Here is a 27,172-nt window from a genome sequence, read left to right on the forward strand (position 1 = left end):
CACTTCGTAAATTGGCATGTCGGACCTCAGAAAGATTTGCAAAAAGGTAAACAAAACGTATCATATCGGTAAGAAAAGAAAAGTGAAGCTCTAAAAAAAGAGATCCTATATTAAGAACATCCTGGCATGCTATTTTTGCCATTTAATTCGTTTTAATTTCCTCCCAGATCGTTGCAAGACTTGACTTGGGAGTGCACTGCAGCCGGACCCCTTTCGATTGGAAAAACCAAAAATTGGATTCTACCAAAATCGGCAACGCACCATATTTTGAAGAAACTAATTTTAGCTGTAACTGAGCAGAAGCAGCGCACACTTAGATGGACCATTTGCCCGCGTATTTATTTCTCTCATTTGTTAGAGCGATTTGTGACACCTTGGTCCATGTGATGTGATGAGGCAATGTTTCATTCATCACCGGTCGACGCGAACGGAAGTGTAGTGAATATTCCCACAGTCTCTTCAGAAGAGTTTTACGATCCGGTGTTGCTAACAGAACCAGCGGTATACCACAAGGAGGATACAGAGAATCAGCAACAGGAGGGGCGAAGTCAGGAAAACTACTTAAACGCATTTTACAGTATCGTGATACATTACCTAAACGAAACACTGGATCATATTATTCTGGTGCTGTTGGCCTACAGCATACTATGCATAATTTTATACAAACTACTCTTTCGTCGGCTCGGTCCCGGATATCGCCGATGGCTGGTACGCAAAAGTCATCTGCCGCCATGCACGCGAGCACTTCTCGTGACCGCCCACCCCGATGACGAAGTCATGTTCTTCGGGCCCACGATACTGGAACTACGCCGACGCCAGTGTCGCGTGTTTGTGCTTTGTCTCTCGGAAGGAAATCACGACCGCAAGGGGCCCATCCGCCGACAGGAGCTGTGGGACGCTTGCGAAAGTCTCGGTGTCCGGCCGGAGGACATTACGCTGTTTAACGCCACCCACCTGCAGGATGATCCGACGATCGAGTGGAAGACGGTGACGATTGCGAACCAGTTACTGCGCCAAGTCGAATCGCTCGATGTGGATCTGGTCATTACGTTCGACAAGGATGGTGTAAGCGGCCATCCGAATCATTGTGCAATTTACTATGCCACCGCATCGCTATGCCTTTCCGGAATGATCCCTAGCAGTATGTTCCGTCCTAGATTAGTTGGCGAGCACATTTGACCTAACCAGAATCCTTTTTTATATTCATCAATTGCAGATTGTAAAGTATTAACGTTAGAAACGGTAAACCTTTGCAGAAAATATCTATCAATATTTGATCTGCCGATAACACTGCTGCTTTCTACTAATTGGTAAGTTCTTAACACAAGTAGCAAATATGATTCCATAACCGTTTGAAGCAATAGTAAGAAACGTAAAGCTGAATACTTTTTCATAAGAGACATTTGAAACGTTACGATGCGAATCAATTCCAACGAATCTTGCAAACACGAGTTAAAAACGGTTTTTTGATTAGTGGGTATTCAGTTTATTAGGGCAGGATGAGGGCGGTTTTTAGGCGAGGATGGTAGCATCAATCTCCACGCAGGTGACTGGAGTTCCATCGGCGGCGGTCAGGCCAACCTGAACCTGCACAGTGATACCGGTAAGCGGGAGTTCCATGGAGTAGTTGAGCTCGTAGTCGAACGACTGTCCGGCAGCAATCGGGCAGGAAGCGCCAACAATGCCGACAGCGCAGGCGTCTTCAAGATCCGCCGGAATTTCAAAGCCAACATCCAGTCCGAGCAGGAAGGCGTTGAGGTAGGCAGTCAGGGTGGGCGTGGCAACAGGAGACACGATGCCAAAGCCACGGGCAATCAGTGGTGCACCAGAAGTGATGGTGCACGGCAGAGCAGTGCATCCCTCAATGCTGAGGCTTGCCGGGGTTGGCCTTCCACCGCCGCCTAGACCGTGTAGGAATCATTTTTAGATTACCATTTTAGTCCTAGTCAACGACGGTGCTGTACTTACATGCTCGGAACGGGGTCTGTCCGAAGACGATGGCCGGCAGCAGGGCCGCGATCAGCAGGAACTTGTACATTTCGCTTGGCTGTGGTTTGTGTGCTTTCCAGTGGAACTGACTGATGTTGCTTATAGACACCGCTTAAATACTGGAAGCACGATGTTTGCTGCTGGGGGTTCGAATCTGCGGACGCTTTGCAATCAAGCAGATTAGCCAAATTCTTCTATCGTTGTTTCTTATCGATCGCCAAAATAATGGTAGCCACAAAAGGGAGCCATTAATTGTCGCGTATGTGTTTGTTTCGACTTTATCTTTGCATTACCTAAAAAACCCACGATTGGAAAAAATACGATGTAAAAAAAGCAGCATAATATTTATTTTTCCTGATTATTGGATCGCCTTGGTTCTACTTACAAAGTTTATTTCCTGTATCGTTGAGTCCCAAGATCGATTGGTATCCGATACATTTATCGTTTTTACTAAATAATTGGAATCAATTCCTTTTTATTGTAAGTTTCTTTTTTACTAAGTTTCTTGTTTATTCATCTTTAGTCCTCGAGGAGTTTGTAAAATTAATTAAATTATTTGATCGTTTTCATTTAATGTTTAAACTGCATTGTACAGTATATGCAATCAATCGGTAAAACGTATTGAGGTATTATCGATTGAATACTCGTAGCCGATAATCGGAACGGAAAGAAGGATTAGCTGCACTTTACCTCTAAGGATACTTATTGTTCCTTTTTTCTTCTTCTTGTGTGTGAATAATTCACCCACTGTGGGGGGTAAATTGTTTGTTCCATCGGTTGGGTGAACAATTAAAACAAAAAGCGCACGATAAGATAGAAAAATTTGGCAGAAAAATAACACCTTACTGTGGGGAACTTTGTTACGTCAAGGCATCAAGGGTACAGCATTTCTATCTTTTCACCTGTGAGGATTTCTTATCGATGTTTTATTGCGTAATAACCAGATCTTACGCTAAGGATCAGTTTTTAATACGTGAAGACCGGCTTGAAGTTACATACTCAGGTGGAGCGGTAGATGTTTTAATAATAAGCAAAATGATTCTTGTGGGGGTCCGCGACAGCCGAGCGTTAGCACTGGTTAGAAAATAGGCCCATGATCGCCGGGGCTCACCACCTCGACGGCGTGGGTTCGAATCCCAACCGAGACCGGACCCTCCCTCCTGTACGAGAGGACTGACTATCCACGTACAACAGGGAAACAAGTCTCGTAAGCCCTTAACGGGCAGGCATGACCAAGAGGTCGTGACACCAAGAAGAAGAAGAAGAAGAAGATTCTTGTGAGCAGTGAGAAGTTACTATACCAGAGAAGGTCATTTTTATCCATTGTTCCTTTATTTCTATTGTAAGTTTATATGAATTCATGTTTAACAGATTGTCTCCTTCGAGACTGACTTCATTTGAGCGTAATGTTGCAATTTACCATTTACCTCCATCCATGGTTATATTTTGTTTGAACGATCCATGGTTATATTTTGTTATCAACGAGAGCCTTACGCAGTTTATCGCAAACGAAAAATATTGCTAGAAGACACTCCCAGCATTCGTTTGTGTACGATATAAGTTTTATCGATAAGAAATCCTATAAAGTTACTTATCGTCTAAATTTCGAGAATCAAAGGGGAACCCAAGGGCGCAGTTCATTACTTCATTTTTCATCGGAAGAAGGGTTCAATTCATGTAGCTATTTTTAAACAATTTTATTTGTAAGTTACATATCATTTATCCGCTAATACGGGCATCAATGTCGATACAGGTAATATATGTACCGTCCGCTGCTCTCAGACCGACTTCCACTTGCGCGGTAATACCGACAATCGGAAGTACCATGGCATACTCTAGCGTGTAGTCAAAAGTCTGTCCGGCAGTGAGAGGACACGATGCTCCTGTGATGCCCACGGCACAAGCATCCTGGAGATCTTCAGGGATGTTAAATCCAAGGTCTAGACCGAACAGAGTAGCGCGTAGGTATGCGGTTACGGTGGGAGTGGCCACTGGTGTGGTGATTGTAGCATGAGCTCTTAGTGGAACACCTGAGACGATGTCACAGGGAAGCGCAGTGCAGCCTTCGATGTTAACTGAGACAGGAGCGGGCCGACCGGAGCCTGTGCCAAGAGAAGGAGTAGTTTGTACGAGTGCTTAGTATAGATCAATTTTATTAGTCAGCAAGCGAATAAACTTACATGGACGGAAGGGTGTTTGTCCGAAGACAACAGCCGGCAGGATCGCGGCAATCAGCAGGAACTTGATCATTTTGGATTCGGGAGGCGCTGAGCTACTGTGGTGAGCTCCGTTAGTCGAGAACCCTTAAATAGTCTTTTTACCAAACCTTAACTAGTGCGTGTCTGGAGGTTTTGCTGATATTTCTTATCGGTTCAAAATAAATCCGCTTGACAAACGCGTGATTTATTAGTCTAGGTGTTACTAAAATAGTAGTATATACGCACTTTTTAGGCATTATCTTCGCAGCTGTCCAAAAACATAGTTAAATCCTTATCGTCCGATTTAGGCATAGTGTGAGCCCAGGTCTACCTTGCTTCCCAACGGGGTCTGGTGAAAATAACGATAACGGAATTATCGTTTAATGATGCCTGCTAATCGACCATCCGATGAAATTGCAATGACGTCGAACAAACGCACACTGGCTTTCGGGTTCGATCTCCTATCGGTCAAGGATTAGTCGATAAGATGCAGGGGCAGCTGCTATGACATTCTGGAAGGGTATCGCATACCGATTGGATGCAATCGGTATGCAATAAATATATTCATTTGTTGCATAATGTGAAAAATAATATGTGAATGCGCATTTAATATTTCCTTAAATATGAAAGTCTGATGCACTTTATATTTTTCTATTCCCAGGGTCATTCTCAGCTGGCGGGCGCGCCGCGCTGTGCAAAATGCAATGCGCCTGCACAACTCCCAGATGGTATGGTTCCGGAAGCTGTATATAGTATTCTCCCGCTACATGGTGATCAATTCATTGCGCGAGATCAACAAATCGGACGTTGAATTCGAGATACTAGACACCTAATGATGGCACACAGGCAGCATCTTATTTCGATAGCCAACCACCAAATTAGATTGTAAATGCTACCATGCTTCGTTCATCGGACCGCGGGACCATCCATTGAGGCACAGCGTACGTGATATCTCCAGGGAGGTTTGGCGACGTACAAGCGAACGAACGATCGACAATAGCGTCGAACAAAAAATACAAAAATTGTAATGCGCTTTCGCTAGTCTGCTCGTTATCCATTAAGTAGTTGAAATTTGAAATGCGATTCAGTGCCAGGTAGTTGTATTGATGAGAGGGCTGTATGACGGTGAATTTGTAATGATTAGTTAAATTACTCCAATTAGTTGTTGAAATACGTGAGCAATGCTTCGATGCTTAAAACTAAAAAGTATTAAAGATGCAAAGATGCATATTAAGCCGCCATCCGCGTAAATTCCGGTACGAAACTTCGTTCGAAAATACTTCACGAACAATTTGCATAGCATTTACTTTTCCTTTTTACTTTCGTTCGGCAAATAAATGGCAAATGAAATTCTTTTTCAAAGAAAAAATAAACATGATCATTTTGTATGTATTTTTTTATAAATTATAAAATGGTGAAAGTTAAACCATAAACTCTCTTATACTCTAGCATCACATATACAGTTCACACTTAAGGACATGTGTTATGTATGCTTATGTCTCCAAGCACTGGAAATCGGAGACACTGGAATGACGACTGACCCCTGGAGCTTCATTTTTGATGCACTGCTGCAGCAGGTCCAAGGCGGCAATAAAGCGAGTGCAGGAGGTGAACATGTGTTCCAGGGTGTCACACTTAACACAGAACATGCAGGAAACCGAAGGCGTGCGTCCCATCCGCAGCACGCCGTGCGGCACCTTGCCATTCGCAACGAACCGGGGCTCCGATGATAATTTCGAGAAGTGGATATTCTTCCACACCATCGTCCAGACTACATTTGGTGACTTCTAGATCATCGGTATTAGACGTCTTGCGAAACGCCTTAGAATGTATTAACACTTAACATCTCGTTCTAACTGACCAAACAAATCATCCTCCCACTAGTCAATTTAGCCGTTACCATACAAGTTTTCCCACCCCCGATCCCTCTTGGCCCATACTTCGGTCTTTGCACACAAGTTGTCGAGTATGCTATCTCTTTTTAGCGTGTAGCTCGTCATCGTCTGTCCCGCTCATCTGTATAAATCAACGTTCTGTCGGATCCAACACGGGTGGTATAAACATAACTTCCCGTGTCTGGACACAGCGATTCAAAAATTTGTCTGTGTTAGTGGAACCGTGCGTGGAAAAAAAGCCAGTGAGCAAATGACAAGTTCGAGAATCCGCAGTCGCAGGCAGTTTATTAAAGTTAGTGCGTCGCAGGCTCGCTGTTTCGCACTGCCTCCGCGAATATTGCGGTTCACCCATTTTTTAAAACTAATATGGACTGTCTCGTCCTCCAACCGCACTCCCAGGCAATTCATCGCCTCGAAGCTCTCCAACGTTGAAAATAAGGTAACCTCTGGCATTGAATCACTAGCAGTTACGGATGCACTGGCGTTATGGATTACCATGAGTTTATCCATCATTTCGGTAAGCTTATCCATTTTTTCATGTAGCTCTTCAACCTTCGTAGTAACAATGTCCGATTGTAGTTTTAGCTGCGCCATGCTCCTGCGTATCGAAAGAAATTCTTTTGCAAAGTCTGGCACCGGATTATTCGGAATGATCTCTTTTTTTGGTGAAGCCATCTGAAGTTTGGGTATGTATAATTGTAAACATTACATTGTATTATTTTTAATGGTTAACTTATGCAAAGTGAGGAAATCTTACCTTTCTTCAGTAGGAGCTAAAACTGAACGTAAGCAAATTGCGATTGCGTTATAAATAAATAAAAATTCGATGGAATTTTAATTTTGACATTCGTGTTTTGTGGCGCCAACCGAAAGAAAATATCTATCACTACTACATACATAAATCCCATGGTCCTCACCAACACATGCATAGATCTGGACTGCACGTTCTCACTCACACACGCTCATAAGCCCGGGGCTCAAACTCCTCAAAACTGCTCAAAACTCCTCAATTTTGTATGGGCAAAATCGAGGTGACACAAAATTAGGAGTTAGCATGCAAGTTTTTGCCTAGTGGGCTGTATCTCACAGCTTCTTACAAGTTTCAAGAAAGGTGAAAGAAACCCTGTAAAGCCGGTATAGCAGCTTGAGCGGCGTACGGAACTAGCGAGTGTAAACGTATATCGCACAAATGACAGCCCAAAGTGGTTCAGCGTTGCAGGTGGGACACTATTGAAGTTCTCTAAAATGGTGCTGGATATGCCTGTATCTTTCGTTTTCTGTAATTTTTATTTTTGCCTAATTTAAATGTTCTTGTTATGTATAACGACATTAAATAGCACCATCCGATTTGATCCATTTTGTTTGCGAATTCAGAGAATTGCGTTATATCTGACGCTCGCAGTAGAACGGTATGTGAGTCACAAGATGGAATTTTGAGACTCCGCGAGTTTTTGACATCTCTGAAAATCTGACACAATCAGTTCTATTGGTTCAACGATTCTGGTCGGTTCGATTTCGGTGGCGTGCAGCTCGGTCGTCGGTTCCGCACAATTTGGTGTGAATTGTTCGGACATTTTGTCGATAGAGAAGGTGATTTATGCGGTATTGGACATTTCTTCGCCCCGTTCTTTCCTCTGTCTCGCAGTTGAACGCGTGTCTTGGTCGCATTGGCGCTCGCCCCCCGCCTAGGGCGGATTCACATTGTCATAGCGAAAAGAAGGGTTACTTCTTGTAAAAGGAACCACCCACTCCAACACTAGCCGACACAACCGAATATCCTTCGAAATCCCGTGTGTAGAGCGTGAGTCACGCATTAGTGTCCACGAGGCTTATGTGAAGTACCTTTCCGGCAGCTTGGTTCGGATGTTTATCACTGTTCCGGGTGCGTCTCCTGTTCCACTATCCATCGGAAGTGTCTCCGCGGGTGCACGGAGCGTCAACATCAAGGCGACGTGTACTAACTGCTGACGACAGCAGCATGCCTTGCCAACATCAATTTTAGCAATAAAAGCACACAGAAACGACGGCATTCTCAAGTACACTGTGTGCGCTAACCTCTTCGCACGTTTCGCAAAGTCAAGATAGATAGAAAAGAGAGATTCCGAGTGGTATGTAGCGGGGTTGAAGAGATGAGTCAGGCAGCAGCATCATCAAAAACAGTCAAAGAAAGAAGGCCATCTGTTCTGTAAACGAGTTTGCCGAAAGCTTGTGTAATCCAACATCTCCCACCCACTCGTCGTGCAGATTTTCACGGAGTCGCCGTTCTTAGTAGGCCAAATGGACCTTGAAATGGATGCCCAAATGGTGCACCGCGGGGCAACGAGACATCCGGTTAATCTCGTAAGAGCAGCACACTCATGCAGCGCGAAAAGAGAAAGTGTGCATGTGAACACCAAGGGATAACGTAGGGATATGTTTCAAGGATTTAGTTTCCCCACCTGCCGTGGGGGGGGGGGGCCGCACCGTGGCCTCCGTTCATGAAGCATCCTGATAAAACGCTTTGGCGTTCTACCATGCCATAACATTGTTGATTCTTTGTTTAGTTTCATTATAGATTGGTTCAATTGCTTAGAATTATCTTTTTAATACAACAGAATCTAGTGTGTGATTCAAGATTGTAGTCTCAGCTTATGCGGCCCTGGCTTCACATTTTTACGTACCTTAATTGCAAATATTGATTTATAGCATCTGCATTCCTTTTCACGATCAGTGAGCTTCCGTTGCGTCGCATCGTGCTGCTTCCACCAATCTGCTCCATTCGATAGTGAACGAAAGTGTCAAAAGAATAAGTGAACAGCATTTCTGCAAGGATACCCAACACCTTGTATCAGTATCGGCCGGAAGGATAGCTGATTTTTGGGTTCAGTGTTAAACAAAAAGTAGCAAAACAACAACAGTGACAACGCTTTGACTGCGAGTGAAGTGCATAATGTTGATCAAAGAATTGTAAGTATTTAATTTTTTATATATATAATAGCCAGTTAAAATACACCCTTGCAACTCATAATATTCACAGTTAATGATCAATGTGGAGCCATTTAAAAATACCAAGCGTGTTGTTCCCATGTATTATTTCAACTAAGGCTGAAAAAATACTCCCTTATTTCCACTGTTCGCTTAAACTCCTAGCCGTTCTTACTAGTTGGAAGTTCCTTAGGCAACAAAACAAAAATTGATTTTTCACCGCCAATAGTTTGACACATGACTGCTGGGAGAACAGCAGAGAGTTTACAGGAGCTAAAGCGGTAAAGTGTTTGGTGAAGCGAAACATTGGGTTTAATGGACAGGACGGGAAAGGAATCCTGGAAAACTCCCCATTGTCAAGAACGAAAATTATCCTACGAAAGAATTGGTGACGTACAATTCTTGCAATTGTAACTTGACAGATCAGCTTGGAGCTGGTGAGTGAAAGAGAGAGAGAGTCTTCTCGGGCGAGAGCGACACGCCGCAACCTCCTCAAATTTTCTCACTATAAGTGAGAATGAGATATTGTTAATTGTTTTGTTGATTTTTGCAGTTTGCTAGAGGTTTTAAAAATTCAATCTGTTTTGTTGATTGGTTTTGGTGGAAATTGGTTGATTTTCTATTGTTGTATTAAATTAATATTTACTAGCAGAGGAGACATTACTTTAATTTTTGTTTTGTTCTCTTTTTTTCCTGTTTCCATGAGGAGTTGTCCCAAAAAGTGCTCCAAGGCTAAGTTTGGGGCTTTTCTATGAAATGTATCGAACCTTAAGATCTGTATCATGTTTTTGCGCACATTCCGCGTATGCCTTCAATGTTAAACCGGTCACAAGAAAACGGCCCCTTCTCACGCTAATCATCCGTTCGACCGCACATTATTGTGGCCTCTTTTTACGGTGCCCATTGATTGGCATGGTCGATTGCACAGTGGGTGAATGAATGGTTAATTCCTGATCGAAAGTCTTGGCAGTTGTGATTTACTTTCATTTCTTATTCATGTCCTGAAGAGGGGAACTTTTTTGCAATTTTTGCACTGGAGTGGGTGGCATAGTTTTAACAATGCCATAGTTTCGACAATTATAAAGAAACATAAAAAGTTTCTGATTGCTCACGGGGTTTTGATGACTGATCCCGTTGGAAGGCGCATAATAGACATTAATTGGTGACACGAGTAATCGAACCAATAATCCCGCACACACTTGCACGGTATCGGTGTCAAGGTTGACGTTATCATTGATTCACAAGCAAATGCAATTTTGCAACACGCCGGCCTCAGAAGGGTATACCATCGCAAGGACGGATGATGGTGAAGAACGAGACTGTGGGATTGTTTATCCCGTGTTGGAGCATTTTTTGGCAAGGAGACAATTTTTCTCCGTTCAATTTTATGCACGAACTATGGCACCAATTAATTTGATTGATTTTTTATCGTAATTGTATGTAGTTGCAAGTGCATTGTCCCTTTCTATCTGTTTTGTTCAAATTGACCTCTAACAAAATTTTTTTGTACATTTTTGCCATTTTTACAAGAATAGTTTAAAAAAGCTTTCCGACTCGTATGAAGCAAACAGGTTAGATTACAGGTTTCATTTTGGTACTTACAATCTCTTGCGAAACGTTATCGACCCCAGTAGATTATTGAGTGATGTGAGCTTCTGTTATCTTTCGTCCAAATATGGTCGTTAGTACGTTTGCCAACGTGTAGCACATGTGTGAAAGCGAAACAGACATAAGAAAAGCATAAAATGACTCAGCAGACACCAATTCCAAGTCCTACTTTGCGTTTTCTCCAAATAGCCTCGATTATGTGTTTAAGAATTTTATAAATTTTATTAAACAACTATGAACCTGCGGCATATGATTTTTGTGATCAATAACACAACACGAATAGTCCAGTACGAATTTATGTTACTATTTAAGGAAAAGGGGCAATCATAGGTGCTTCTTATCAAACAGGTTCAACAGACCAGCAAATTTTTACCGTCATTCGCGATAACTCTTGAACCAAATCGATCGGAGGAGCTCAGTTCGTTCCGGTTGCGTGGCTCAACGATGGAAGGGCTTATCTTCCTTAGGGAATCCATCGTTGATAAGTGCTTGATTTGAACTAAAACGTAAGGAAAGCTAGTTCCGAAAGAGTGAAACGAGCAACGTTAAACGTTTTCGACTCATAACACTATAACAAATATTAAAATTGAATGTGTTACTAAAATGTCGTTTGAAAGCGATTTTCTCTAGCTGTTGCCGACGCTGTTCAATGCGGTTGGGCTTATGTTCCACGTGTACAGATCTTAATTAAACAATGTAATCGTATGTAAGGCACCGCCATCGAATGCTTCGCAAGTAAATATCAAACAATAAACTGGCCAACTGAAGGCGGCAGTTCGATTTTCGATTTAGATTCGTTGGATAGAGGAGTGGTTGTTCAGACGCGCCCACATGCTCATTTGTCGCCTGATTAGAAGGAAGAAGAAAATGGAATCGTCGGTCGGTGGTTGATAAGCCGGATCCGTCTTTCACGCTTCCGTCAGCTGACAAAAATAAGCGGTCGAGTTTCGTTTCGGGGCGGGAGATTCAAGAATCGAAAATTCCCTTTCCCTGTTGACGGTCGGGAATGTAATTGGCGCCCGCTGGTGGAATAGAACTAAATGACCCTCATTAGACATTAATCATGGGCTGGGAATATCACTTCATAACTCGCCGGGATACTGGATGCGAATGGTCTCATCGATGGTGGTTTGTATTGATGAATGCCTGCACGCGGTTTTTAATATCATCAATATTTCAAATAACATTATTATACCCCTCCATGATCGAGATCTTATCATTCTACCACTAATCATTTTTGGTCCATTTTGTTCCTCCACTCTTAGTCAGAAGAAAGAGAGGGTGAACTGCAAACAGTATCCGTGTTCTGTTTAATCATGCATGAGTTAAGAATCGCTAACCAGAGTCAGCGTGCGAGATCGGATACTCGAACCGTGGCTGGCTGGTTCTGAGAAGGTTAATGGGTTCGGTTGCCTCCGAGGCCCCTTATTTGCATATAGAACCTACCTACTACTAATCATTGGCGTGCGAGACTCCCTCCAAGACGATCGTTCCATGACCGGATATCACTTATTCAATGATAGACGTTACGTCTTTGAACTGCTGAGCGAATGATGGATCTATGCCGGCCAGATACTTGGTCGTGGCACCGATTAATCATCGTTTTATAACAGTGTTGGTGAACCGTGCCAAAAGTGAAGCAAATGGCAGTTTGACCATTTTTTTAAGTTTTCCAAATGATGAATATATTTTGACAACTAAAGAAAACAAAACAATGTTTCATTTTTGTAGGTGCTTTTGCCAAAATTTAAATTTTATGATTTAGTACTGTTATGTCCCTCTTTGTTGGCATTTTCTAATAGAAATTAAACCAAACTGAGAACCTATTCATCTCGTTTAACATTTGAACCGCCATCATTGAAGGTTGACTGGTTTAAAATGACCTTGTAAGTCGTGTGTCCACATGTCTTTAATTACATTTAACGTTTCCCCGTATAGTGCAATGATACATTCGCAGGCCTACGTATCCTATGGTAGTTGAATAGACCAAAAGGCCCTGACAACAACAACCTGCGTATGTGAAACACTTCTTTAGACGAGCAACGGGCAATCATTCTCGGCGAATAAGATGAACCAACCATTCGGCCGTTTGGCTTTGGCATACATTCAAAGTGCGAATAACATCAACATTTCCATGATGGAAAACGGTCGGCAATAAAGTGCGAAGGACGTCACGAGTGGCGAGAGAGAAAGGTGCAAAAACTCTCCGCCAGTCTTTTATTTTTAACTATTAGTGTGGACTTACTTTACTGCCTTAGATGAAATTGCTGCATTTGGAAGCATTAGTTTCTTTTTGAGACTTGCGATGGCGAAATACAGCAACGCAAAGTGGTTTACGAAGGTTGAATGAAAAGAAAAAACAAAGTAATGAGTCGAACACCCGCAAGTAGTTCTACATAGGAAATCCCTATATTAAGCTTTTGTGGCTGTAGGGGCCAGCGTGTGAATGCAATTACTATCCGGACGATATGATCAAACGCACAGGAAAACCAAAACACAATCAACTAATTACAAACCCTCTTAGTTTAGTTCCCATGGACCGTTGAGTAGTTTTTCGAAACATGTTCCTCTTGTGTCTAGCTATGGGCATTTCGATAGGTTTTACATGATTTGGTTGTTTGCGCGCAATAAGTTAGGTTTTATCATTTTATTTATATTATCTTTTGGTTATTCACAATTTTTCCTAAATCGAAGCATTGCTGTTTACACAAGTCAGTCACAAGTTTTCAACATACTTGCCCCGGAAGCTCTGGACGATGTAGTGTTGCGCAACGAGCAGCCCTTCCGTAAAGCTATCAGATAGAAACGATAAAATGCGATAACGCGAACATATCGCACCATAAAGTAGTGAATCCCTTGTAGCTCTCGTTTCTCGGCACCGAAACCTTATCAGCGCGCTCAGCGAAAGAATGTTATCTTTATGCTTGGCCGAACGCGCGCCCGGCCTCGATGACTTTCGGTTTCACAGTTGGCGGATAGTTGGCGTTCGGAAACGAAAATGGCTTCTTCGGGCCAACTTTTCGAACCACCAATAATCGCAACTCATTATTGACACTCCGACACGTTGCACAGTCGTATCGGTTGAACCGGCGCCCTTGAAGTCGAGGTAATTGTCCGCTGTTGTTATCACATCTGCGTAAATAATGGCGTGTTGTAAACCGCTGCAAGCTATACCTCCTGCTGCTCCCTCTTTTCAATGAAGCTCTTTATTGATTTCGCAGCGAACGCGAAAAGGGTTCGCCCCAATCATGTCCTTAATTCGATTCTGATACTTAACCTACTTTCCACCGCCCTTAAAACATGAGTGCCAAGCGATCGGTACCCGGAAGAGGAAGTGGGAACATTTAGTAGCAGAAAATCGACAGCTAATACAATTAAAACCAACTACTAGTTGGTCGTTTGGTGAGAAGGGGAGAGGTATTACCAAACCGTCTGATGCTGTCTCTTGATTTTTCATTCCTTTCCATCGTCCTTACAAGCTCTTCCTTCAGCATCATCATCGCGTCACAAGCACGTGCTGGGCTGATGTTTATTCTTCCTCTTCGCAAGGAAGGCTCGAGACTGCCGGCTTTGTGAGATAATCGTCTCGTTCAAGCAGTTCACCGCTCACTCGCTCACTTCGTGGCAAATGTTCACTCCTAGCCAGTGAGCAACAATTCTCACAGTCACAGGATAGTGCCAGAAAGGATGCCAACGCCAGTGTCAAAAAGGATGCGAGGGCCGGCGGAATTGTTCACACTCTTCTCTGACTGTTAGTAGTGTAACTTTAGTAGCTCTCTCTCTCTCTCTCTCTCTCTCTCTCTCTCTTTCGTCTCGCTCCACGTGTTTAAGCGTTCCAGCATAAAATTCTTACCGCGCTCAGAATGGTTCTGGAGAACCGCCGCTGTGTGTTGTGTTATGTAATGCTTCAAACTTTGCTACGCTTTTGCTTTCTTATTCTTCCCTGCCCTCTCATCATCAAACACTGTCGTCATTTATGCATTTTATCGCAGCTTTTAATGGAGATCCAAACAAATAAATAAACCATTTTCGTTCGATGTTGGGAAGGTTACTTATGGGAAAAAAAGGATTTAAAAATATCTCAAAGCATGCCTTGCGATAATTCATTCCATTTCTTCAACACCCATATTCCTCCATCATGCAAATCAACTCTTTTTGATTTGATTTTGTATGACAGACATTTGGTTTGCTTCCCTCCAACCTAATTATTTAAACAAGCAAACCAAGAACTTGTCCACGGCGAAACGTTTGCCCCGCTGCTTGCTGCTACCTACCGCCCAGCCGACACCGACACTAATTACCGATTTGTGTTATCTTTTCCCTTCTCGTTACAGTCGAGTTACCCTGCCACTGACGGTCGAGGAGGTAAGCGTCACTTAACATCGTTTTTCCAGCCGATAGACATGAAAGCGCCCGATTTAAACACAAAAATCCTCACGAATCCCCGGGCCACATCTGCCAACCGCAAGAGTAGGGGGGCACTTCGCACAGAAGCACGCATTCTTCCAACCCACGCACCAGCTCGGATCACCGGATCGTTGTAACACGTTCCGGTTTAGGAAGGGACCCCATGCCGAAAAAGAGTATCCTTACACGCTGGTTCGTTAGCTCCTTGGTGGAGCTCCAGCGGTGGAGCCACAGAAGACGTCGCCACACTGTTTGTCCCACGTCCAAAAAAAAAGCCTGAAGGGAGGGATTTGTTTTCGTAGCATGCCGATGACATGTTGGAGCTTTTTGTTGCAACCCAATTAAGGGTTTATGGTTAAAAGTTCAATGGAATTGAAGATACATACGTAAACCAGTTACGCGCCAGGGGTTTATGGTAACAACGTGACCAAGTTTAACTGCTGCAAAGTTCTTGAATACGAACGAATATCTTCGTTTGGTTTGATGCTAGTCCAAATTGCGTTGCAATGAAACAAATTCTTCAAAAAAGGATTGCCTTCAACCACCACCTCCAGAGAACTGGGCGATCGTTAGGATCGTTTTTATTCGAACGCCTCCGGTCGGTAATTATTATATTGTCTCATGTAATGAAGAAGAAAATGCCAACGTGTTGCGGCGAAAGACCATCGGATCGAACATTTTCCATAAATTCACCTTTTAGAATTCATGGTAAAGGCGCAAATATTCATCGGGAAACCCTCCACACACCTCGTGAGCACTTAATCCTAGAAGTTAGTCCTAGCTCTTCTCTTTGGCAGGCACACATTTGGTGTGGGTAGAAATAGGAAAAATGATACTTATGTAATCACGCTTTTTGACAGTTTAGAAAAGATGCCTTTAGGTGGAAATGAAAATCACCCTTACGGGGGAAGAATGAATATGCAAAATAATGTTTCTTCCAAAAGCCATACCCATTTTGGCACACTTGTAGTGAAAGTATTCGATAAAAGAAACCGTGTGTTTGTGTGCATGTTTTTTTAATCAACCGCTCCGTCAGCACTGTTTCTGATCGGGCTCAAGGTTCCTCTCATTTCGGAAACTTTATTACTCACCATCATTCATTGTCGTTTTCTCCCTCTGCGTGGGGGCAACCATTCTGTTTATGGATGAAAATGGGGGGAAAAGTATAGAAAAACGAAGAAAAAAAAACAATGAAACTACTGTTTCCATACGTCTGTGACGATCTTGGAGAGCTGCAAAGAATAAAAAAACGTAACTTCGGGGTAACTGATATCGGTACTGGGTGGGAGCTACCAATATTAACAGGATTCAAATCGGATCATTCACACACACCCACACTGTGGTGGTTTTTTGCAAGCCGGGAAAACTTCTCGGTTCGGTGCTTATCTGGAAGTTGGTTTAGCAAGAATACGAAGGACTTCTCGTCGCAGATCACTTTCCTTCGTTGCACGATAAACATTAAATATTCAACATCGAGAAATTTGTTACATGCAATGAACAAGAAGGGCGGGCAAGGCGAAAGCAAAAACCAGAAAGCAATCTCGCACCTACAACGGGCAACAAACTGAACCACGGTAACCCGTGCAAAACCATGAATGAATGCCGGGGATCGGTGACGCAGGAGATTCACGTGGATTCCACGGTTACGGTAGCATCATTCGTTTGCTGGAAATCTCTTTCGCAGCATTGGAGCCATGAGGAAAAATGGGGTGAGCTACCGTAAGGCTCGGTAAGTCGTAAATCCTTTGCTGGAGGGGGGAGGCGAGGTTGAAAGCGATATTCTCTTCAAATAGAATGATGAATAATTGCTCTTCGCTTGAGTCTGTGTTGATATAGAAACACAGATTTTCTTTTTATTGCCAACCTCTCAAGAAGCGGTTCGCTAAAGGACACTCCAACGCCGATAAAGGTCGGTTTGGAAAGCACGAATCCTTGGAAGTAAAAAGAACGCCGGTATATAACGATTTCCATTTGGTTTGAATGGTCATCATCATTTGCATAGAAAAATCAATAACACTCGCCAAATTCTCCCCATTTTCGCAAGAAATTGCGATTAGCTTATTGAAATAAGTAGTGTGACTGTGCTTGTGTATTTTTTGCCAGTTGAATAAAATCATTCGTACTCTACCTGGCCAACCTTTTGCCATCTGTAATTGACCACAACACTAATTCGCCCTGGAACGTACATTTTGGATTTCCAATAATAAAGTCCTTTAGGAATCACGTTTGCTCGTCCGCCCAATGCATGTTTGGGTCCCGATGGCCTTCTCACGGCTAAAGCAAAACGGTGTGGCAAATTTAAAAAACCCACACACAGGATAACCTCTCCTTCCAGTCGTGGAAATGTTGTCGCGTGTGAGACGACTGCTCAGCCGACCCGACCCGACCCGGTTAGTTGTAGTTGTGATTTGTCTATAAATACCACGTTTCCAGGATGGCTTCAGGATGGGTGTAAATCATGGTCGGGGGGGTCTTTTATGCTCTGCTTGGTTTCGTGGTTGTTGATGTTGGTGGTCAGTTTGTTGGCCGTGTGTCGCCATCGAACCCCAAACCAACCACGATGCGGCACTTGACGTTGGTGTAGGTATGGAAAACGTGTTGGAAATGAACCATCGCCCGCTCGCCCGATCGTGTTCTCTCTTACGTCACTGAAACGGAACGAAAGGCTCGAGGAATGGCCAGAAATAATAAAAAGTAAACACCGTACGTCGTGGACTTTTCCGCTGCCTAACATTCATGGGAACCGCATCGTAATCGAGTCTCGTGGGTGAAGATGAAGTAAATGATTCCGAGATCGCGATTGTTGAGCAAGGAAGCATAATCTGTTCCTCCGTTCGTCATACAACTATGATGATGATGATGATGGCTGTATCGATTATTTCACCTCAACCTTTGGCGCATAGTTTTATTTTTAGAAAGCGTATTAACTGTACGACTTAACTAACACCTTGAAGGCAGTTATCATGTGCTGTTTACCGAACAAAAATCTAAATAGAAAGAAGATTGGGTTTGTTTCTATGAAAAAAACAAAACTACGCACACCTATAATTTCTTTTCCAACCCCGAATTCGGGCCTTTTCCCAGTCCCCCCCAGCCGACTAACCGCGTCGAAAAACCAATTGCTACCGAAGGGAAGCATCCATCGGCGGGGGCCGGAAATTGGGTGGAGAAAAAGATCCCATTACCTTGCACCGACACGAGGACACGCAGAAGCGGTTGCCAATAACGCGGCCACCGTGACGGCGACACCGTTCTCCAATTTCCAATTCCAATTGGATGAAATTGACGTTTGCCAATATTGTGCAAAATTTAATGGACAGTGTTTTTATCTTCGCTCCTCGTGCAGAACTACCCGGTGGTTGGGGATTGATTTTAAAGGCTCGTTTTATCGAGTCCAAAAAGATTATAAGCTGTACGTTCCTGAAGTCGCTCGATGGGCTATATTTCTTTCGCACTCCTACGTAATCTTTCCCCAAAATAAGTGCACTCGGAAAGTTTTTCGTCACGTCAGCACGAAGACTATGGTGTATTATTCTTCATCTCACCATGCCCTGCGATGGAAGGAAGTTAAATCTGTTTAATTTAAATTTGAAATCCGACCTTTACCTTTTGCTCTGCTTGAGACCACCTTTGCGCTTGTCACGTTTCACATTCGATCTTGCATGGGACTACCGTTCTGCCCTGGCGGGTGGTGAGTGAGTTTTCCCGAAGGGAGAGAAAAATGAAACAAGTTGTAACGGAAGTGGCGCCCTTTGGATGTACGCAAACTCGCAACAGCAGAATTCACAAGTTGTTTTTTCCATCTTAAAAAACAAATCAAACTTTGTTCCACCTGCTGGGCAATCTATTCGCTTCCCGCTGGCCTGCAGTTGATAGGGTGAAATTGAAAAGGAAAAACTATAAACAGCTGGTTGAGCTGGAAGAGCTGGGAGTTGGGGTTTTTAACTAACGTTTCGTTCCGGAAAAAGCACATTCCTCAACTATCCTTTCCCTTTCACGTTGGTCGAACCCGTGCATGCAAATAATGAATGTAAAGTTGATCGTTGCGCTTTTCCCAAAGCACCATAGGTTGGAGAGACGTAACTAATGCTGAACTTTGGCTCCATTGAAATCAATCTCGGAGGAGGATGTCACACACAGCAACCCATGGATGGTTGAAGATGGCAATGTTCGTAGGAAAAATCATACGGGTAGCATTCATAATATTTCATTTTTCCTGTGAGATTGTGCACTTCCGCTAAAGCTATGCGGATGTTAATTTTAAGCTTGTTTTTATCTCAGTATCTCCGTCAGGAATTTTAGAACAATTTTCTAAACACAAAAAAGGACGTGAAGGATAAAATGATCTCTTTTAAAACCCTTTTTAAACGCTAAAATAAAACAGCTCGATTGGCCCTTTCGTCTTTCCCCAAAGAACGGGCCGCAAGTGTTCTGTTTGCCAAATGTCCTTCCAATAAAGCAAACAAGAAACACTTAAAAAGCAAGTCCACTGTTGCAAAAGAAAAACTTAACGTTGACCTTTGGAAAAAGTATGAAACAACAACCCAAGGTACGAGTATAAAGTATTCTCTTTCATAGACGTGTCGTGTCCCCCTTTCGGTTTGCACTTAGTTAGGTGGATCCTCGTCCTCGTTTTTTCGTTGCGTTTCCCTTCCCGTTCGACCAACCCACGGCCGCAGGAAAGTTTTCCTTTTTAATAGGAATCCGACCGGAGGTTGGCGGACGATATTCACACTTCATTTGATAATTTTTCGTAAATCAAGTGTTTCGTGATAGATGAGGGTGTCGGTGGGCGTTGTTATAGGGATGGAATGGAAGGATCATGCGGTGGGTGATTTATGGTGGGTTCTTTTTTTGTCCTACCCCTCGAAAAACTAAGGCGCGCCGGAAGAAGTGTCTGAATTGCAATTGTAGGCCTTCCGGGCGAGAAGACTTTCAAGAGGAGATGTTTTGCGCGTTGGAGAGGTTTTTTTTTGTGTTTGATGTGTGCTGGTTTCAAAACAGCGGTATCGGGAGGAGTGTATTTAGTAAGTTTTCTAACAAAATTCTTTGTTTCTTTCTCACTTTTCTCTACCGTAGTACCAAGTTGCACAGTTGTACTGCGTGGCGGAAGTTTCCAAAAATGAAACCGGAGGCGGTGAAGGCATCGAGGTGCTGAAAAATGAACCTTTCGACAACTACCCACTGCTGGGTAAGAACCCGGCGAGGCCCAACCTGACGCACGAACCGTGTGCAATATAATTATGATGTTTTTCTCTCGTTCCATCGCACAAATCCGGCGGTTCCGTTCGTGGCTTCCGTTCATCATGAAATCTTCACAACCCTCCGCGACAACTGACCATCGCCACAAACATCCGCAGGAGGAAAGTACAACTCTGGCCAGTATACGTACAAAATTTACCATCTGGCCTCGAAGGTACCGGCCTTCATCCGGCTGCTCGCCCCAAAGGGATCGCTGGAGGTGCACGAGGAAGCCTGGAACGCATATCCGTACTGCCGGACAGTCATCACCGTAAGTCATTCGTTCGATCGTTCGGTGCCGCCCGATGTCCCGGCCTAGCGACAAACTGAAAACGAAGTTGTTGTGCCGTCGATCGTGCACGGTTCGTGAGCGTCTCATTTCCAAATTCCAACGAATTCCCAACACGTGTCTTCATTGCGTGGACACATGCGTGAAGAGCGAAACTCATGGGAAACATACATTCAGGCACAAACTTTACTGGGTTGACCTTTTTAAACCATTTTTAGGGAAACTTTTTTTGACAACTAAAAAGATAATTTAACAAAGCAGGCGGGAGCTTGTCAAAACTACCGAAATTCAAACTGTAATGGCCTTATCACACTGGTCACCAATGGTGGCTTTGCAAAGCCACCTAACTATCAAAATTTAGTTTTGGCATCCAGTTTGACACAATGGTGCCTCTTGGTAGTGTGATAAGGCAGGCCACCTGGGAGTGGGAGTTTATATAATTCACTTTCGGTTCATGCGGTTTTCGGCAGTTTAAGATCAAAATACCGAAATTTTATAATCTTATTATGCTTATAATTGATTATTAACAAAATTAAAAAACATGAATCACTTTCAAATCAAGCTTAACATGCCAGATACACCAAACTCCACACAATGACAGCTCGGTGATACGGGCAAGCTCATTCACCAACGGACCCCCAGCCACTCCAATGTCATTCGTTTCCGATGGTCGTTTGACAATCCAGTGCTTTTTCCATGCCACCATTGGTGACCAGTGTGATAAGGCCATAACAGCTAATTTCAAAGGAGCAGCATTTTGTTTATTTTGTCATGCGAGATATAACATTGGTAAACACACAAACACAAACATATGAATGCCATATGTGGACATTTTTATTGATCTTTCCACACCACCAGGACACTTTAATAACGGTCAAGTGGAAGCGTTCCGATTCCTAACGAATCACCGAAATTAATTTTTGATACCATCTTCAACCCAAATGCGCGTGCAGCAATAGAGATGATGATGATGACGACGATGATGATGGTAATTCCGATCAACGTTGTCCTCGTCCTGGATTAGTACCTTTTTTTTAGCAGGTTCCGGATGTTCCGGAAATTGATAAAATGATTGTGTGCCTTTGTGTGTCGGTTACGATTTCGCTTTGGATGGAACACCTTTCGGGCCTATTATTACCACCAATGGACGTTCCTTCTCCAAGGACTACCTCCGTTATCATGCCCCGTCCTTTACGTTTGGGCTATTTTTAATTCGTAACCCGTGCAACACACGTCGAAAGGGCGAATGAACTGTGTTTGTGTGTCCGTGCAGAAAATAGATCCAACTTGACTCCATCGTAACTTTGCATGACCCATTGCGACAACCCATGGGAGGGTTTTCCAGCGTCGTCGTCAGTCAACGATCCTTATATTGAATAGTGAATAATTAAACCATCGCCTCCCCGTAGAACCCGAATTGGATGAAGGAAAAGATGACCATCATGATCGAGACGTACAGTATCGATGGTGACGACGATCTCGAGAACGTAAGTGGCAAAGGATGTGGTGTGGAACTAATGTATGTTTGTTTCGTTTTTTTTCTCTGCTCTTTTTTTCTATGTATGCCTACCAAAATGTATCCCCTATTCCACTTTCTTCCCCCCCCCCCCCCCCCCCCCACGTTCACTCCCTGTCCCGTTGGACGATTTTGGATATGATTTTTGGATTGTTGTTATTTGGTTTGCTTGTTTGGTTCGTTTTTTTTTCATTTTGTGTTACCCTCCCAATTCCACATTCCTCTCCATATTCCCATTTCTGGGATTTTGTTTCCGTTCCGCTCCCGTTAAACAATCTCTTTCCATGCTGCTACCTGGCGGAACCTTGCTCTAATTGCTGGAAACACACTGCGCTGAAAAATTAATCCTAACTTTTAAACCAATCCACGAACGAACGAACAAAAAACAACACATCCCGGAAAATGTCCAACGAACACAACGTAATGTTCTTCGACACTCCTTCGGCGGTTAATGGTTACATGTAAAACAAAACAAACCTACTTGTGTGTATATGTCCTGTTGTATATGCCCTGTGAATCGACACCGGAACCTGCTCTCGCTGCTGGATTTGCCTGCACCCCCCTTCCCGCTGGCACACGGAATCCTTTCAAATCGATCCCTAAACGTTGATCATTAAACGGCTCACACAACCTCTCACAATGGCACTTGGTGGTTCTTCGATGCCAATCGAATTACCGGCATGCCTCCAACCGGTCCTCCAACATACACACCCACCTTCCACGCAACCCGCCACCAACCGTCCATCGCTGGCACACTGATGGATTCGCTTCGAATATTGCAACCACAAACGACAACCCATCGTCAACCTACGTTTGCGTGGCCGCTTTCGTTCATCCTTGCTGTGGAATATCAAACCACGGGTATATCACGCCACCGCAAACTCCTTCTGTACATGCCAACCACTTCCTTTTTCCCTTCGCTCACTCCACTCCACAACATGCCCCAACACTGGGGTCGCCAACACTGCCAACATCACTACCGCGCGCGCGCTTACCACTTCCCAATGGCTGCAGAATCCCGGCTACATGAAGGATAATTTCATCATCTGCATCGAATCATTACACGTCGCCGATGCCGGCGATCAGCCTAATGTGAGTGTATTTTCGGCCCCGCATATGGTGTTTTCGCACCAAAAATCGAAACCATCCCGAGAAAACCCAGTCAGGAGTATAGTTTTAAGTGGGGAATATTCTAAGTGTAATTCTAATCGGGGGAAACGCTTTTGCTATATATTTCACGAAACTGCCTCACCTAGCACTAGAAACACTAGCATTCGAGATGAACAGTTTTATTAAATCCTTATGTAAGACATTCGGTAATGTGGGTATTTCTTTAGAACTTTTTGTCTATATGAGATGTTTATATTTCACCTTATGCTTGCATATATTATTTTAAGAACTGAAATCAGGTCCTGGGACTCAGAAAATCTGTTATTCTTTAAAATAATCTTCTTGGTGTAATTGTACGAGACAATCAAATCTTTTAAATTTTAATCTTAACAATTCTAGAGATCAACAAAAAATCTCACCTAGCAAACATGCGTCATTCCCTTGCTAATACTTAAATTGCTCCTTCAACGTTGTGACGTCATTTTATATATCTTTTTTTTTTTTATCCCCCGTATCTGCTTTGACCATTTTATTGTTCACACTTACTCGAGCCTCTCCAACTCATAGTTTATTGCTTGCTTTGATGCGGTGCATTCCCATCCGGTTGCTTTATCGTCATAACAACATATCGTCGTTAGCAAAATTAATAAAACAACATTTAAACCCATTTACGAAATAGAACCGGAACCTCTCCTCCACGTGGTTTCAATTATTAACAGTTTTCTGTTTTACTTCTTCTTGTACACTATGCTGTTCTCCGTTGGTGTCGCTATCAACCGAAACAAACAAAAACACCCCCGTAATATTGCTGTAAATCTGCCATTCGTGTACACCTTTTTTGTTGCTTCGAATATGCGAATACGAAAGGCCCACGAGCTGACCCCGGAGAAGCTGAAGCAGCGTGATGTGGTCCACATCGACATCGCCAACGATCCCGTCACGCAGGCGGACTACAAAGAAACGGAGGATCCTACGAAGTAAGTTCCAACCCCATCCGCAACAACTGTGCAACAATACTAAAAGTTTCCCGACCTTCTTCAGGTTCAAGTCGAAGAAAACTGGTCGCGGTCCGCTGGTCGGCCCAGAATGGAAGAAGAAGGTATCGCCGGTCATGACCTGCTACAAGCTGGTCACGTGTGAGTTCAAATGGTTCGGGCTACAGTCGAGAATAGAAAGCTTCATCCAGAAGTCGGAACGGAGGCTGTTCACCATATTCCACCGGTAAGGGGAAGGGTTTGTCTGGTCAGTAGTTTGTCGCCCTAAACGCACCCCTGTTGTTTATTTGGTGACTTTGCAGACAAGTCTTCTGTTGGATGGATAGCTGGCACGGGCTAACAATGCAGGACATCCGTGAGCTGGAAGACAAAACCAAAGAGGAGCTGGACAAGCAGCGCCACCTCGGTGAAGTGCGCGGAATGCGGGCTGAAACCGACTAAGCTTACCAGCCGGCCACCCTGTATCAAGTAGACAGCTGTGAGAAAGCAACGAGCGCCAGGGATGAGTTGTTTGGGGCTGCAAGTGAGACGGATGGGTGGTTCAACAACCCGACCAACCGTTCTCATTTCGTCTCCGGAATAAATGGAAAAATATGGGAGGAGGTGTTTTGCGTGAAGGAGGCGGTCGTTTGTTTATATGTTTTTTTTCTTGGTTTTCCTCGTAAGTTACTTTATTTTTTTTTTTCATCTAAGGTGATTTAACCGCAAGCGACAACTGGAAAGGTTATGTGTGTGGTGTGGTGTAAGAGGCAAAACAAAACAAAACAGAACTAATAGTGGGACAAACAAGAGCAAGATGACGATCGCAAGACAACCGGGCGGCAGTCAAAGGACGAGGCGCAAAGTGTATTAACATGTAAGGTGAAATGTAGCGAGAACATTAAATGTGTGTGCAGAAAAAGGAAGGGAAGAACTAACATTCGCAATAGCAATGGTAATACTAACGAAGGAAATAAAAGGAAAAAACATTTGCAATAACCAATAAAAAAAAGCGGGAAAACATTGTCCAAGTATGATGGAGAGCAAACAAACGATAAAATGTGATGTTTGAATGTGCGGGAGCGCGGAAAAAGGGTAAAATCATAGGCGAAGCATTAAATAGGGACACAATTCCAATTCTTCTAATAGAAAACCCCACAATACGGTCGGGCGGGAGTGCACTGCTCGGGATCACTCGCACACACCGTAAACCGAAATGAGCAGGACAAACGTGTAACACAAACGCAACGTTCCAACGTGAAACCGAACAGCATTAAAACTGGTAGGATCTTATTCGCGAACAGAAACGCGGTATGCATGGCACCCGGTACTTTAGTGATACAGAGTAAACAAAATCCAAACGCAAAACGCTAATCAAGGAAAGGTTTAAAGGACGACGGGTGGAAGAAGGTTACCTGCCGACAAACAGCTAGCAATTTGCTTATCTTTTGCTTAGGGCCTATTATTTGTTTCGTGTCGATTTTTGCCTGACAATGCCATTGGTTTTTAAAACACACAAGTATGGAGGAAAGGGGATGAGGAGCCAGTGAGAAAGAAAAACGCGAGAAAGGATTATTAGTTCAATAAAACACCAGTTGCTTTTCATTCACATAAGCCTGATTGGGAAAGCATACCGGAAGAACTTTTCTCTTGCGTTACGGTTAGATGCTGCAAAATGTTTGAAAGAAAAGTCAGAAAGCCCTCTTCAGATGAGGGGTAGAAACACGTTAATGTTAAGCAGGAAGCTTACATACCCGTTATAGCCAATCTTCCAATCCACCGGACAGTATCTGGTTCAGCAGTGAATAGAAGACTCTCTGGAAAACAAGTATTTGCACAAGTGCATTTACCACATTTTATTGTTGTGGCGGTTTAGCTCGTTCATGAACGATCACGTTTTTATTTCCAACACAGCAGCACATTTATCACGTTATTCTTTTGCATTATCCATTTTTATTTTTTTCTATCAGCGTTTTAGGAAGACCACAAATTCAGGTTTCCCACTTTCAACTGTTTGTTTTTTAAAGGTGAGTATTGAAATAATTTAAGTTTAATATGTTTTATTTTCAATGGTAGATTTTATTTCTTGACACATTTTTAGTTAATTACACAAGCAGGGTGATGAAAAATCAACTTGGTTGGCATCCTAAATATGATCACCTAAGTCAAATGCAAACGTTTCAAGCTCATACATGTGTTCAATGTAAAGAACATCAGAACTTGTTGCTCGATGCAACCTATCAAACCAAATACAAAATTGTACCATTTAAAATGGCAATTATGCAAACATTCGACCCTCGTGCATGCAATGCCAACAAAAAAGCAAAGAAATATATTGTAAGTCAAAACAGAAGATCGTAAATCGTAGTTGGCGCAAAAGTAATTGACAATATTTACAAACGAAGCTGACAAAACGTGGAAAAATAGAACGCAAAATAAACAACTTTACCTACAAGCCAAACATAAAAAACAGAACAGTAGAAGCAATAAGTTTTAAGCGCTCTGCAATATTTAAAACCAACGGTTGCCACTCATTTTTATGATTAGAACAAGCTTTGTCCCATGCCATTTTGGGGAATACTTTCCGACAAAGTTTTATTTCTGCTCCATTATCCCGATGCCGAAGCCGTCCTTAGTAGCGCTATATACACAGGTTTTTACTTCAACCGATCGGTCATTTGAGTCTTCTTTCTTTCCATCAATCGGCGCTGTAGAATCTTACCGAGAATGGGTTTCAAATGTTTGAAGAAATTGAAAAAAACCCGAAAAACATAAACATTACTGTTTAAACTTGGTGGTGCAAGTAATAGTAGAAGAAAAGGGAACACAAATATCTAAGAACACACAGCGGCACCAAAAGAACCTTTCTATGGCAGACTCAAAAAAGTAACCAGTACCGAGTAGTAGAGAATGGCCACATGTGAGAAAGCATGTAGCACATGCCAACACACCCTATAAACATATATTTAACAAATATATTT

The 27,172-nt window shown here is 43.1% G+C and overlaps 4 protein-coding genes across 6 annotated transcripts; 2 read left to right on the forward strand and 2 right to left on the reverse strand.

The window, feature by feature from the left end:
- Positions 1-28: 28 nt before the first annotated feature.
- On the forward strand, positions 29-5,551 carry LOC131271349 (N-acetylglucosaminyl-phosphatidylinositol de-N-acetylase). Of its 2 annotated transcripts, none has more exons than XM_058272751.1 (4): positions 29-46; positions 168-1,141; positions 1,217-1,310; positions 4,849-5,551. In XM_058272751.1, the coding sequence occupies exons 2-4, from the start codon at positions 400-402 to the stop codon at positions 5,018-5,020; spliced, it is 1,008 nt and encodes a 335-aa protein (XP_058128734.1). In that variant the 5' UTR covers positions 29-46; positions 168-399; the 3' UTR covers positions 5,021-5,551. The 2 variants fall into 2 exon arrangements, with proteins under 2 accessions (XP_058128734.1, XP_058128736.1); XM_058272753.1 differs by having other exon boundaries at positions 42-68.
- Positions 1,513-2,038, reverse strand: LOC131271351 (uncharacterized). Its single transcript, XM_058272754.1, has 2 exons — positions 1,969-2,038; positions 1,513-1,901 (listed from the first exon to the last, which is right to left on the reverse strand). Exons 1-2 carry the CDS (start codon positions 2,036-2,038, stop codon positions 1,513-1,515), a joined length of 459 nt encoding a protein of 152 aa, XP_058128737.1.
- LOC131271352 (mite group 2 allergen-like Ixo r 2) lies at positions 3,709-4,239 on the reverse strand. Its single transcript, XM_058272755.1, has 2 exons — positions 4,170-4,239; positions 3,709-4,091 (listed from the first exon to the last, which is right to left on the reverse strand). The coding sequence occupies exons 1-2, from the start codon at positions 4,237-4,239 to the stop codon at positions 3,709-3,711; spliced, it is 453 nt and encodes a 150-aa protein (XP_058128738.1).
- A 2,024-nt stretch (positions 5,552-7,575) lies between the features above and the next one.
- On the forward strand, positions 7,576-25,856 carry LOC131272605 (phosphatidylinositol transfer protein alpha isoform). 2 transcript variants are annotated; one of them, XM_058274415.1, is made up of 9 exons: positions 7,576-7,672; positions 8,768-9,028; positions 14,989-15,019; positions 20,141-20,252; positions 20,422-20,573; positions 23,122-23,199; positions 24,085-24,194; positions 24,259-24,438; positions 24,515-25,856. In XM_058274415.1, exons 2-9 carry the CDS (start codon positions 9,012-9,014, stop codon positions 24,651-24,653), a joined length of 819 nt encoding a protein of 272 aa, XP_058130398.1. In that variant the 5' UTR covers positions 7,576-7,672; positions 8,768-9,011; the 3' UTR covers positions 24,654-25,856. The 2 variants fall into 2 exon arrangements, with proteins under 2 accessions (XP_058130398.1, XP_058130399.1); XM_058274416.1 differs by having other exon boundaries at positions 8,793-9,028.
- The last annotated feature ends 1,316 nt before the right edge of the window (positions 25,857-27,172 follow it).

This window comes from Anopheles coustani, chromosome 3, assembly GCF_943734705.1.
Source record: "Anopheles coustani chromosome 3, idAnoCousDA_361_x.2, whole genome shotgun sequence".
Taxonomy (NCBI): domain Eukaryota; kingdom Metazoa; phylum Arthropoda; class Insecta; order Diptera; family Culicidae; genus Anopheles; species Anopheles coustani.

Coding starts and splice junctions, on each gene's coding strand:
- LOC131272605 (XM_058274415.1), top strand. Junction 15,020..20,140: donor TGCCACTGACGGTCGAGGAG/GTAAGCGTCACT, acceptor TCTCTACCGTAG/TACCAAGTTGCACAGTTGTA. Junction 24,439..24,514: donor CTGTTCACCATATTCCACCG/GTAAGGGGAAGG, acceptor GTGACTTTGCAG/ACAAGTCTTCTGTTGGATGG.
- LOC131271351 (XM_058272754.1), bottom strand. CDS start 2,038: ATGTACAAGTTCCTGCTGATCGCGGCCCTGCTGCCGGCCATCGTCTTC. Junction 1,902..1,968: donor ACAGACCCCGTTCCGAGCAT/GTAAGTACAGCA, acceptor TACACGGTCTAG/GCGGCGGTGGAAGGCCAACC.
- LOC131271349 (XM_058272751.1), top strand. CDS start 400: ATGTTTCATTCATCACCGGTCGACGCGAACGGAAGTGTAGTGAATATT. Junction 1,142..1,216: donor TTCCGGAATGATCCCTAGCA/GTATGTTCCGTC, acceptor CATCAATTGCAG/ATTGTAAAGTATTAACGTTA. Junction 1,311..4,848: donor CTGCTGCTTTCTACTAATTG/GTAAGTTCTTAA, acceptor TTCTATTCCCAG/GGTCATTCTCAGCTGGCGGG.
- LOC131271352 (XM_058272755.1), bottom strand. CDS start 4,239: ATGATCAAGTTCCTGCTGATTGCCGCGATCCTGCCGGCTGTTGTCTTC. Junction 4,092..4,169: donor ACAAACACCCTTCCGTCCAT/GTAAGTTTATTC, acceptor CTCTTGGCACAG/GCTCCGGTCGGCCCGCTCCT.